At 40.0% G+C, this 13,090-nt stretch overlaps 1 protein-coding gene across 1 annotated transcript; it reads left to right on the top strand.

Annotated features, from left to right (window-relative positions):
• The first annotated feature begins 1,657 nt into the window (after nt 1-1,657).
• On the top strand, nt 1,658-11,316 carry TRIML1 (tripartite motif family like 1). Its single transcript, XM_082444562.1, has 6 exons — nt 1,658-3,949; nt 4,190-4,285; nt 5,602-5,832; nt 6,866-6,888; nt 7,060-7,157; nt 8,485-11,316. The coding sequence occupies exons 1-6, from the start codon at nt 3,527-3,529 to the stop codon at nt 9,033-9,035; spliced, it is 1,422 nt and encodes a 473-aa protein (XP_082300688.1). The 5' UTR covers nt 1,658-3,526; the 3' UTR covers nt 9,036-11,316.
• The last annotated feature ends 1,774 nt before the right edge of the window (nt 11,317-13,090 follow it).

Raw genomic sequence — 13,090 nt, 5'->3', positions numbered from 1 at the left:
AACACATACGAAAATAAAATAAGTAAATAAGGTGAAAAAAGCAATACAAAGGGAAGTAATATGAGTAGAAATTCATGACTAGAATGGGGAAAATACACACACACACACACACACACACACACACACACACACATCTGGAATACACATTGGTGTAAACTGTTAGGTAGAGATCCAACTTTTTTTTTTTTTTCCCCAGATGGCTACCCCTACTAGTCCTAAACCATTTGTTGGATGGATAATCTATCTTTTCCACACTGATATGAAATGACAGACATATTTTTTAAAACCAGGCTTTCAAGCAAGATATTTTTCAAATTATGTCCCTATCTAATCCACTGCCTTCACCAATGAATAAGCCCTCACTATATATATATATATATATATATATATATATGTATATATATATATGTATATGTATATGTATATCAATGAATCAATGAATAAGCACTCACTATATATATTTATATATATATATATATTTTTTTGCCTGCACCACACGGCTTGTGGGTTCTTCCCCGACCAGGGATTAACCTGGGCCACCAGAATGAAAGCACTGAGTCCTAACCATTGGACCGCCAGGGAACTCCCGGCCCTCACTGTATCTTTAAGGTTCCTCTCTTCTGTGTGTTCCAACCCTAATTGCATTTTGGTGACAGTTGTGACTGTGGACCTCTTGGGGTATCCTTACTGTTACCTCCGTAGGAGGACACAGGCCAGAGAAAAAGCTATTTGAGTTGCTGATCTCAGAAATCACGTCTGGCAGTACAGTACCCGAGGGTTGGTGTAATGTATTCTGGGAAGGCTGGCCCACTCTATAAATGTCCTCATCTGTGAATTAAGCCTAATCAATGTGTTCAGAGAGAAGGTAAAGAAAAATCTTCATTCCCAATAGCGAGTGTAGTCAGTGATTTCAGATGCTTGTCACATGATCACGCCATAATGATAGCTCTCTAATTTCCTTCTGAAAGCACTTGAGCCATATTCATTTTATTGACATAACTGGAAATTTTCACCCACTCACAAGACAACAAGTGAGATGCAGTGTACTGTTGACAGAAGAGAATGACAGGAGGTAGGAGACCCAGCTTCCTAGCCCTGGCCTGACTCATAGAGTAAGTATTCAGGGAACCAACTCAATTTATTTGTCTTAGTTTCTTCATCATCTTTAGAAGGTAGTTGGATTATATGATCTCTTAGCTTCCAGTTAGGTAAAAGACTGTAATTCTACAACAATATGGTTCTCCTAGTTGTTCATTTAAAACTTATTTACAGACAAATTGAGCCCTTGCTACGTGCAAAAGAATTCTTCTAGTCAGCAAGGAATAAGATATGGTTATTGTGCTGAGTTTATGAAAGGAGTTCATTTGGAAGAGGGAAGTGGGATGGAAGAGATCAGTGTGACTTGAACTTAGAACATGCCAGTCTCCCCATTCCAAATTGGAATACAGGCTCTGTGATGTACCATAACTCTATGGTAGGGCTTATTCTAATGATTCTGGTCAATGTTAAAGATTCCTGAGTTTGTGTGGGAATAACACACTGAATGTAGGTGGTAATTCATAAATGCTTTTTCCAGAGATGGCAATTCATGTTAGTGTAGTTTTTTGGTTTTGTGTGTGTGTGTGTGTGTGTGTGTGTGTGTGTGTGTGTGTGTGTGTGTGTTGCAAGACCCTTACTTGAGACTAACTCCTAACTATATTTTGAAGCCCCCAGTTACTAGCGTAGAAGCAATCTGAACAGTAGAGATTTCATGACCCCAAACTGATGCTACCACTCTTCCTATTTAAGCTAGTATAACTCTTTGCTCTAGTTCTTCCTTTTCCTAGCAAAAATTCTCATCCCACTCATTCACAAAGGATGTATGATTAAAACATTAATGACTTCAGAAAAATGAGTTTTGACTAGGAGGAAGGAAGGTGGAGGAAGAACTATTTCGGGCTAGAAAACTCCTTTTGACAAAAGTTCAAGATAAAGAAACACTCAACATCCTGCTGGAGATGAGTGGGAAAGAAGAATCAGTTGGAACCATGAAAGTCAGAAAGGAATTAATGGAATAACACAGGTAATGGAGAACCATGGAAGGTTGCCAAGCTGGAGAGTGACAGGAGAAAAATAGAAATAAGGTATGAACTTAATGGGAGGACAGAACTGGTTAGACTCTGAGGAAGTTTTTAAGATTCCACTTCCTGGCATGCAGTGAGTGGAGGATGGGCCATGGCAAGAAAGGACTCATGAGCATAAGACAGCAAATTTATAGGATTTGGCACTAATCTCAGAGGTCATTGCATACAGTTTGCATACTATATATTTATTTTTTCGTCAGTCTAAAAATAATGTTTACACATTTAATTTCTGTCCAGTAAGAAGTGATAAGAGGTTTAAGAAGGCCTAGTTTAAACATTTTCAAAGAATGAAAATAAGTGAGCAAAATTATATTTATCCTGGGCTTCCCTGGTGGCACAGTGGTTAAGAATCCGCCTGCCAATGCAGGGGACACTGGTTCAAGCCCTGGTCTGGGAAGATCCCACATGCCATGGAGAAACTAAGCCCGTGCGCCACAGCTACTGAGCCTGTGCTCTAGAGCCCGCGAGCCACAACTACTGAAGCCCGTGTGCCTAGAGCCCGTGCTCGGCAACAAGAGAAGCCACTGTCAATTAAGACCCAACGCAGCCAAAAATGAAATAAATAAATAAAATTTTTTAAAATATTGTATTTATCCTAAAATAGGATAAATACAATTTTTCCATCCACTCCATAGTGTAATGGCTCCTTGAGGCAACTTCCAACAACAATGATGTTTTTGATGCTTTCTATGGTGGCAGAGAGGTGAGTATCACGGTCTGCAGGGCAGAGCAATAAATATAACTCTAGTAATCCATTGTACATTGAAAGTCAGGCAATACTTCATTGGAATTATTCTCATTTTGGGGGATGAATAAAATTAAATCAAAGGACACAGTACCTGATAAAGGAGCAAAAAATTTGTAGGCTTTGGTCAAAGAAAGAAAAGGGCCTAATGAGTGAAGAAATATATATTATAGTTTTCTTCCTTCAGTTTCTCAACTAGATTCCATTAGTGGAGTTTTCTAAAAGATTTGGAGGAGATTCCAATTCAGATATTATCAGAGATCATCATAATTTAAATCTCTGTACTGGCTTACACCAAATTACCCAAACCTCCAGCATAAAACCAATGTGTTTCAACGGTTTCATGGTGTTATTCATATAGAGTAACCGATTCTTGAAGTGACAACTGTTAGCAACAAGTATCCTCAGTATCCAGCATGTGGCTTGCTTGTACGATGAGATTCCTTAAAAGTTGGGGGGGGTTGATGATGAACCCAGTGTACAGAGGTTCCACATTAAGTCATAATTGGCTTTGTGTCAACTGGTGAAATCAGTCACAGAGGAGAATAAGAATTTCATGTAACAACAACATAGCAACTGATTACCCACTTGTTACTCAAAACAATAGACTCTCAGGGAGGATTTTCTAATCCCAGAATAAAGGCGTGACCTTCCTCTGATGTCCTTTGAGAAAATGTCTACAGCAGATTTGATGGAGAATCTCAGGGAGGAACTGACCTGTTTCATCTGCTTGGACTATTTCACCAGCCCAGTGACCACCGAGTGTGGGCACAGCTTTTGTCTGGCGTGTCTCCTGAGAAGCTGGGAGGAACATAACACTCCTTTATCTTGTCCTGAGTGCTGGAGGACCTTGGAGATCCCACATTTCCAGCCCAATGAGCGTCTGGGGAGGCTGGCTGGCATCGGCAAGCAGCTCAGATCCCAGGTGCTGCAGAGTGAGGGCAACCAAGGCAGCTATGAGAGAATGCTAGCTGCCACTAAGTTGTTGTCTGATGATGTGCAGGGTGTAAATGATTTCTCAACCCAAGGTCATGGAATAAACAGAATGAATCTCTCGAATGAGGCTGAGGAGCATCATAAAGTAAGATTGGCTGCTTGATATAAATTTTAGAACACAAATCAGGTTCCATCGCTTAATTCCCATAATATTTTCTATGGGTGACATTCATGGGTGCTAATCTCCAGGCACCAGACCACAAATTTGGTGTGAGTTCTGCTTCACCCTTTGATCTAGAGTCTCAGTCATCTTGTTACTGGTCCTCAAGACCCCTTCATGACCTGGTGCTCTGCTCATTTGTCACAGAGTTTGTTTCTATTGCAGGAGAAACTCCAGGAAATCCTAAATATTTTGCGTAAAAAGAAAAACGAAACTCAGGTTATATTAACCCATGAGAAGGAGAGAGTGATATTGTGTAAGGTCAGTATCTGGTTCACTTTTGCATCTTGTATGTGATTCTATGAGGAGGACTAAAGGGACATGTTGTGAAATACCAAGGGGAAAATGGCAAAATTTTCCAGTCCCAGTCCTATAACATGCAGTATCCTTGCTTTGGGCTGCCCACCTCTGCTTGTCCATCTGGGAATCTCAAGACTCATCTCAATTCTCCCATCCCCAGGCTGGCTTATTTCTCCCTTCTTGGTGTACCTATACCACATGGTGGCTACCTTTATTTCTGCTCGGATTATAATTATTAAATATACAAGTTATAGACATATAACATAGAATGGAAGTTGACAGAAAAAGGAACATCTCAAATCCTTTGGGGGAAAAAGGGCAGATAAAAAAGAAATAAACAGAAAGGGTAATTAAAGCAAAATAGTAGTGTGGATTAGTACACCTGAACAAAAGCTTGAGGTTAGTCACAGATTAGAATGAGCTGTCTAGCAAAGCACAGAATTAAATGTTTTATTAAATATTTAAAAAATAAGCGTGTATCTGATTATTCCAATAATCTTTGAGTTCTTACATGGGAGTATTTGTGATAATCATTTCTAGTCCTAGTATGTGATCCATTGCCTACTTCATTGAATAAATGTTTGTTGAATAAATGAATGCATGTTTTTCCCCTAATTTTTTTTTAAAGAACTAAGCAGTTACCCTATTTATTTATCTATTTATTTATTTTTTATTTATTTATTTTAAAAAGTTTTATTTCTTTGGTTGCACTGGGTCTTAATTGAGGCACGTGTGCTCCTTAGTTGCAGCCAGCGGGCTCCTTAGTTGCAGCTCTCAGGCTCCTTAGTTGTGGCATGCAAACTTTTAGCTGCGGCATGCATGTGAGATCTAGTTCCCTGATGAGGGATCGAACCTGGGCCCCCTGCATTGGGAGCATGAAGTCTTAACTGCTGCACCACCAGGGAAGTCCCTCCCCTAATTTTTTACCTTACTTTATTTTGCTTTACTTTTTAAAAATAATGGTACTGATCACCATCTATCATATTTTTACTTGACTGTTTACTTTTCATTGTTCCCAATAGAATGACAGCCTCCTAGGAGTAGAAATTTTGGTTTTCTTTGCTACTATAGCTACAGTACACACATCTTCTAAAATATCAAACTATCCACCCAGCTAGTCAATAGACTGTATGTGTTATGTGTCAGGTTTCAAGAATTATCACAATGGAACTCTTGAACTTTGTAAGGATTAAAAATCTACATAAGTGTTTCTGTTACTAACTTTATTATATTGTTTGTGTGTGTGTGTGTGTGTGTACACACACGCGTGATGGCAGGAAGAGACAAAGACCTGTAAACAGGTTGTTGTGTCAGAATATGCAAAAATGCACCAGTTCCTGAAGGAGGAGGAGCAGCTGCAGCTCCAGTTACTGGAAATGGAGGAAAGAGAGAACCTGAAGAAACTGAGGGACAATGAGATCAAGCTGACCCAGCAAATACGAAGCCTGAGCAAAACGATTGGACAGATAGAGTCTATGTGTCAGAACTTGATCATAGAGTCATTTGAGGTAAGAATATTGGAGAAATTCATGGAAAAAAACACATGTAGTCCCCTATCATATTTCAAGTCATACAAAATAAACTTTTCCTTATTTACCTGAAAAATTAAGTTCTGGCCCCCAAAAAAGTTTTCCTAAAGAATGAGTGTTCTATATAGTATAAATAAAGTCTTGAAGAGGAGGAAAAACACAGAGGAATATACATCCGAACCAAGTCAAATGATGACTCCAATTTTTTTTTGTGCCTGCCTTGCTGCAACCTCAGCTTTGCCAAATAAAAAATTTAAGTTTAATGAACATTTACTAGGTGTTGGGCACATTAAATTACATCCTCAAAAAGACCTGATGAAGTTAAATACTAGTATGATATTTACAACAGGTGATTGTTATCTACAAAATGTGTTAATAGTAGCAATTATTTAATAATTCAGACCTATGGCAGTTAGATAGTTTGCCTGTCAAATAGCTAGTAGGTGATAGAACCCAGGTATACTGTGTACTGAGCCCCAAATCCTCACCAACTTTGCTCTACTGCCTTCCTAGGCTACTACTGCATTCTATGGGACCTTCTTAAACATAAGCTATGTTCCAGCTTCCAGTCTCCAGCTTCGTGTCTCTTTCCTAGACTGGCTCCACAGAATGCTATTTAATTTGGTGCCTTCCCAACAACCCAGTCCAACTGTACACAGGTGTAGTTTCAGCTCTCACTGGGCTACTTTCCTTTCTTATCTCTACCTCCTGGAGGCATTAGATAATGAGGCCAATAGTTTGGCTCCTTTCTCAGCAATAGATTCTCTAAACAAAGTGACAATATGAGAAAAAGAGATCTCTAGTCATTGGGAGAACCATCTCACGTTCAAAAGAACTCACCCCTAGAAGAAGTTTGGGGTTTTTTCTACCATATGCTCTCCCACTCAAGGTGTTCTAGAGCCACGGGAAGGGGATTCTGTGAAATTTGCAAAGGACTGTATCCAAAACGGATTCAGTCTTTGCTAGTGATCAAAGTGCACAAATACTAACCTTCTTTCTTTTATACCCTTAGGATGTGAGAGGAATACTGGAAAGGTAGGTTTCAATTCTGTGTTCAGTTACTGGGGTGGTGTTGATGCAATAGGTTATCAGAGTGGGGATGAGAGTGTCCATGCTCTTGGGGCAAAAGGAGCTGGATTCTCAAGTTGGAGCAGGTCATGCGGTCTGCGCGGAGGAGACTGAGTGACTGTCTCTGCCCTCCTGTAGGAGTGAGCCACTCTTGCTTCAGTGTCCAGAGGCCATCACCACGGAACTGACTCTGTGCCACATCACTGGAATGAGGGATATGCTAAGAAAATTTAGCAGTAAGTCAGCCTGATTTTTTGCACCTCCAGGGGTTTTCAGAGTTAACGGGGGCCACAGACCATCCCTGCTGGAACAGACAGAAGCACTGGGACTTGACTGATGTTTGATCTGGTTTTGTTTTCTGAGTTCTGCTCCTTCCTTCGTTTTCATTGTTGTTTTGTTCATCCCATTGCCTTGCACATGCACACATACACATACCTCCTCAGGGGTTTCTGCATTTCTACCTTTGTTCTTGTCAGGATAAAAGCTGATTTAAACTCTTAAATCTCAGTGAGGGAACATTCAAAGAATGTTCTTTTAAAATGCTCTAAATATTTAGGCTGGCTAACATCTAGAGAGGTCAGCATTAGTTTTCATCTTTTATCTTGTTGACAATCTGACCTTCAGAAGAAGGCCTAATGGACTTTGGACTCAACAGATACTTGAGAAGTGCCTACTATGTGCTATAGTAGGTACTGTGCTATCAGTCTCTGAGTGTACTTACAATGATGAATAAGACAGACTTGCCTTTGCTTCTGTAGAACTTACAGTGAGATTGAGGAGAATGATATTAAACAGATAATTAGTGATTGGGATTTGATCTATAAATAAAAGTATGAAATGGCATGATGGGGTGCCTAATCTTGTCTGGATAATCAATGAAAGTTCCTCCCAGGAGTCTGGGAGAGGAGGTCTCTCAGTGGTTCAAAATGTGTTTCATCAAGTGGTCACTGGTGGTTGCACTAACTCATACGAGGTTGCACTTAAGCATGACGTAATGAAAAATGCTGATTAGGAGCTGCTATTCAAACACTCAGTAACTTTGTAATCTTGGCCCAGTTTCCTAACCTTTATGAACCTCAGTTTTTTCTTTTATAAAAATGGAAAAACAATAATAATACTTGCCATAATTAAATGGGATAATGTACAGAAAATGCCTGGCACCTAAGTAGGAGTTCAGTAAGTGATAACTATATTTCTCTCCCACCCCAACTGAAGAACCATAACCAACCTTGGCTAAAGCAAATACACATGACAAAAGATATGACCTGTGTGGATAAATAGCTCCTTGTTCTAAAACTGTCTTATAAACAGAACTACCTCCATTCCATTATCAGAGATCCAATATCACTCTTGACATGACTCTCTTTGGTTTCCTTTTAGAGATTCACTCTCTTGTGTTTTGCAAAACACTAAAAGAAGGGGCTCAGAGATAGTGCCCACCACATTCACCTAAATTAAGTTTTAAAAAATAGGACTAGATACTAAGACCTTAATTTCAATTCCACATACCTAAGAGCGTTTTCTAGAATGCAAATGAGGATTCATTCTTTTTCCCTCTTGCAGCGGATATAACTCTAGATCCAGCCACGGCCAACGCCTATCTTGTCTTGTCTGAGGATCTGAAAAGTGTGAGACATGGAGGAATCCGGCAGCAGTTGCCTGACAACCCCGAAAGATTTGACCAGTCTGCAACGGTGCTGGGCGCTCAGATCTTCACCTGCGGGAGACACTACTGGGAGGTGGAAGTGGGCAACAAGACTGAGTGGGAGGTGGGCATCTGCAAGGACTCAGTGAGCAGAAAGGGGAATCTCCCCAAGCCTCCGGGGGACCTCTTCTCACTTATAGGCTTAAAAATTGGAGATGATTATAGTCTTTGGGTCTCATCACCTTTGAAAGGCCAACATGTTAGAGTGCCAGTGCATAAGGTTGGTGTTTTCTTAGACTATGAGTCCGGACACATAGCATTCTACAATGTGACAGACGAGTCCCTTATCTACAGTTTCCCTCCAACCTCTTTCCAAGAGGCTCTCAGGCCCATCTTCTCCCCTTGTCTCCCAAATGAAGGGACAAACACAGGCCCTCTTTCCATCTGCTCCCTGAATAAGCATGTCTGAGGGAGGCTCCCTCAGCCTTCTCTGAGAATGAGGTCTAAGACCAACAGGTGACTATTAATTAGGATGATTAATGCGTTGACAGTATTAACATCAGGTGATCTGAAAGGAAAGCCCACCCCCAACCCCCAAGAGTTTCCATTAACTTGAGCCCCCAATGAACAGCCAAATTGGACAATCAACTTCTAATACCAACGGGAGAAAGCTGATCATATCCTGTGTCTTTAACCAAATTCATTATCTAGACTGCCCCCTGTATGTGCGGATCACTGAAAATGGAGAGACAGAACTAGTTCCTATTGACCAGAATCCCACTGTCATAGGCCAGTTTTATAAATATATGTCATTTTTTTTTCAAGTGTATTTCTTTATTTGACTCTAAAAAGCTTTACTATTTGCATGTGTCTTTGTCCTACGTGCAAAGCTCTGTGTGCCGGGGCAATCCCGACTCCTCCAGGGGGCTGGAGGTATGGGTTCTCCTTTTCACTCATGACTCAGCCTCCTCTGAAAAGTCGATTTTCTTCCCATCCCACGGGGCCTGGAGTATTTGTATTCAGGAAGACTTATGTGTTCAGACACTACAAAGGTATGTGTGAATATCATCGTGGCATTCGTGTTACCGTAGTCACAAGAGGATGGAACCTTTTGTTGTTTGTTAATATGTTCAAAGATGACAGAGCAAAGTCCCTAGCCAATAAATGTATCAAGGCTGTGGATGCCGAGTGACTTTTTGAGTTTTATATAAGGTTGTTTTCTGAGCTTTAGCTATTTGCTATGAGCAGAAGGCTTTTCATCTCTGCAAGACCAAATCAAGCCTACTCTTTATCCCAGCATGCCAGGGTTTAGGAAGGGGGTAGTGACGGAGCGAGGATGCTTCTTTTGGCTGGTCTCACTCAGGCTCCCCATTCTTAGTGCTCTGTCCTTACAGGTTTTTTTTTTTTTTTTTTTTTTTTTAAATTTCTTCCTTCTTGCTCTCATTTTCAGGATGTCACGATCACAGAGGGCACCCCTTCCCCTCCTCTTCCTACTCAGATAAGTTAGTGTCAGTATTTTCAGTCTCTGACAAGAAAACTGATGGATTTAACCCATGCGTGACTGCAAAATTATTAAGAAAAAATTGATCACAGGTTTTAGTTTGTAAATTAGAGAGTAAGTGAGGAAAAGTTGATAACTGAACCTCTTAATCAGCATAGAAGATCATAGAAGCTCAGTAACTGGGTTTACTTTAGGGTCTCTGTTCACCCCTCTCATTAATCTAGATCTGCTTTGTCTTTCAACCTCATACATTTTAATCTTGTGCCCTCAAAGGTGGGGAGCAGACAGGAACTAGACTTTAAATCCCAGATAATGCCCTCTTCTGTTTTTTGAGTTCCCTACTTGCATTTTCACCCTGACATCACATATACTCAGAGAATTGTGGAGTAGGTGAGCCAATCACATCCTTTTTAGATAATTTGTGGCTGCTTCTCATTTTTCATTTTACTAAATTTTATTTATTGATTTATCATCTCAAAAAGCTAAGAAGTAAATTATAAATAGCAAACACCAAGCATATTTGAATATACTGTCGTCAATTACAAAAAAAAAATTGAATTTTTAAAAATTTTGATAAATGAATATAAAAGTAATACATTTTAATTTAGTGTACATTACATTTTTTTAAAGTCATGTTCCTTGCTTTTTTTTCTTTTTTTTCAAATTTTATTTATTTATTTATTTATTTTTGGCTGTGTTGGGTCTTCGTTTCTGTGCGAGGGCTTTCTCTAGTTGCGGCAAGCGGGGGCCACTCTTCATCGCGGTGCGCGGGCCTCTCACTATCGCTGCCTCTCTTGTTGCGGGGCACAGACTCCAGACGCGCAGGCTCAGTAGTTGTGGCTCACGGGCCTAGTTGCTCCACGGCATGTGGGATCTTCCCAAACCAGGGCTCGAACCCGTGTCCCCTGCATTGGCAGGCAGATTCTCAACCACTGCGCCACCAGGGAAGCCCTGTACATTACATTTAATTGTAGTATAATCCTGGTGATAGCCCTTATATTTATTTATTTATTTATTCTCTTTGTCCCAGAGGGGTTGGTATTGCCGAGGAAACCAGCATATTTTTTCCCTCTGGGAAAGTCATCCTGAGTGGATCTTGGCTGCATGATTATCTACACTGGGACTGCCACTGATTGAGTGTGGGGGGAAGATTAAATCTATAATATTCTTACTCTTCTGGGTTTGCATAAATAACTATGTAAAAGGTGCAAGAAAATTTTCACCCAGGGTTCCTAGATTTAAATTCCAAGCCAAGCAGATGTGGTGGTAAGGATGGGAGCAAGAGTGGCCAGAATGAAAAATTTAAAAAAGTGCTCCCTTGCTTGGCAAATGCATCCCCTTGCACTGTTCAAGGGTGTGGGTCTCACTGCCTCAGACAGAACATTTGATAAAGACATTTCCTTCAACATGAATGGCGTCCCACAAGGAACCTGCTACCATCACTCAAGCTATCCCTTTTATCCCCCCATTAACTCCCCCTCTCCTTCCCAAATCTCTCTCTTCCACCCTTTCCTGAATGGACAATTTTCCCAGGACATAGAAAGTCACTGGTAGCCTCTTGAAGTGAGCATTACCAAATGGAATCCAGAATCATTGCCATTTCCTTCCCAACCTCTCCACAACTGGCTGGAGGAGAGGGGACAGTCTGGTCTTGAGGTTGGAGGACATCACATAGGATTCCACGCAGGACTGCAGTTTGATTACCTTTAAAATTTTTTTCTTTGTTTTCCTTAGAGTACCTTAAAAATAAAATATTATACATATCTTGCCCTGAAATCTGATTTACCAATAAAACTCCATTCTTCAAATTAGGTCTTTATCGACCCTCCTGCTCTAGTTATCCCTCCCCGCCATGACATAATTTTGACCTGTTATTCTTTGAGCTTAGTGGTACCTTATCTTACTTTGGATTACTTTACAAGGCCCTCCTACACTAATTTAACTCAATGATGTGCCCAATCAGCCTCTCCCTAGTCTTGGATTTCTCCCTGTGCTTATACCTTGGAGGAGTGGGAACAAAATATAATAGGTCACAGTAGGAAAAAAGAAAAATGTGGAAATGTACAAAAAATAAAATAAAAGTTGATGTAATCTCACTACACAGATAACCAATGTTATGTTTTGGTGTATATCTTTCTAATTTATTTTCTATGTATATTTTAAGCAAAATGAAAGTTAATTACCTTAAATTATATATATTGTGAACTTCCTTCTCATCATTAGATATTTCTTGAAAATACAGCTTTTTTATCTTTAAATATATATGTATCTTCTAAGAATTAGTACATTTTGTTAAATTACATTTATTATATAAAAAATATACATTCAATAAATATTATTTAATATCTAATAAATAGTCTAATTAAAAATTTCCCTGGGCTTCCCTGGTGGCGCAGTGGTTGAGAATCTGCCTGCCAATGCAGGGGACACGGGTTCGAGCCCTGGTCCGGGAAGATCCCACATGCCGCGGAGCAACTGGGCCCGTGAGCCACAATTACTGAGCCTGCGCATCTGGAGCCTGTGCTCCACAACAAGAGAGGCTGCGATAGTGGGAGGCCCGCGCACCGCGATGAAGAGTGGCCTCCGCTTGCCACAACTAGAGAAAGCCCTCGCACAGAAACGAAGACCCAACACAGCCATAAATAAATAAATAAATTTAAAAAAAAAAGGCAGCCTAAATAAATAAATAAAATAAATTTATTTAAAAAAAAAAAAATTTCCCAATTAGTCTTGTAATGTTCTTTACAGCTGTTTTTCCATCTTCCAGCATCCAGAAATAATATAGGATCGTGTATTAAAAGTAATTGTTTTGGAAAATATAATTCCTAATGGGAGTAATCTTTTATCATATGAGTGTCCCTAATTTACTTAATCATTCCCCTACTGTGGGACATTTTAGATTGTTTTCCATTTGTAGCTATTATAAACGACACTGTGATGAACGTACATGTACATAAACCTTTGGGTACATTTCTAATTATTCCCCAAGTATCTCTCTGCAGGTCGGAAAGCTGCCTGTGGAT

This window comes from Balaenoptera physalus, assembly GCF_965194825.1.
Source record: "Balaenoptera physalus genome assembly, chromosome: 21".
Lineage (NCBI taxonomy): Eukaryota > Metazoa > Chordata > Mammalia > Artiodactyla > Balaenopteridae > Balaenoptera > Balaenoptera physalus.
Note: the sequence above shows the minus strand (reverse complement) of the source record. Positions and strands in the feature narration are given on the sequence as shown.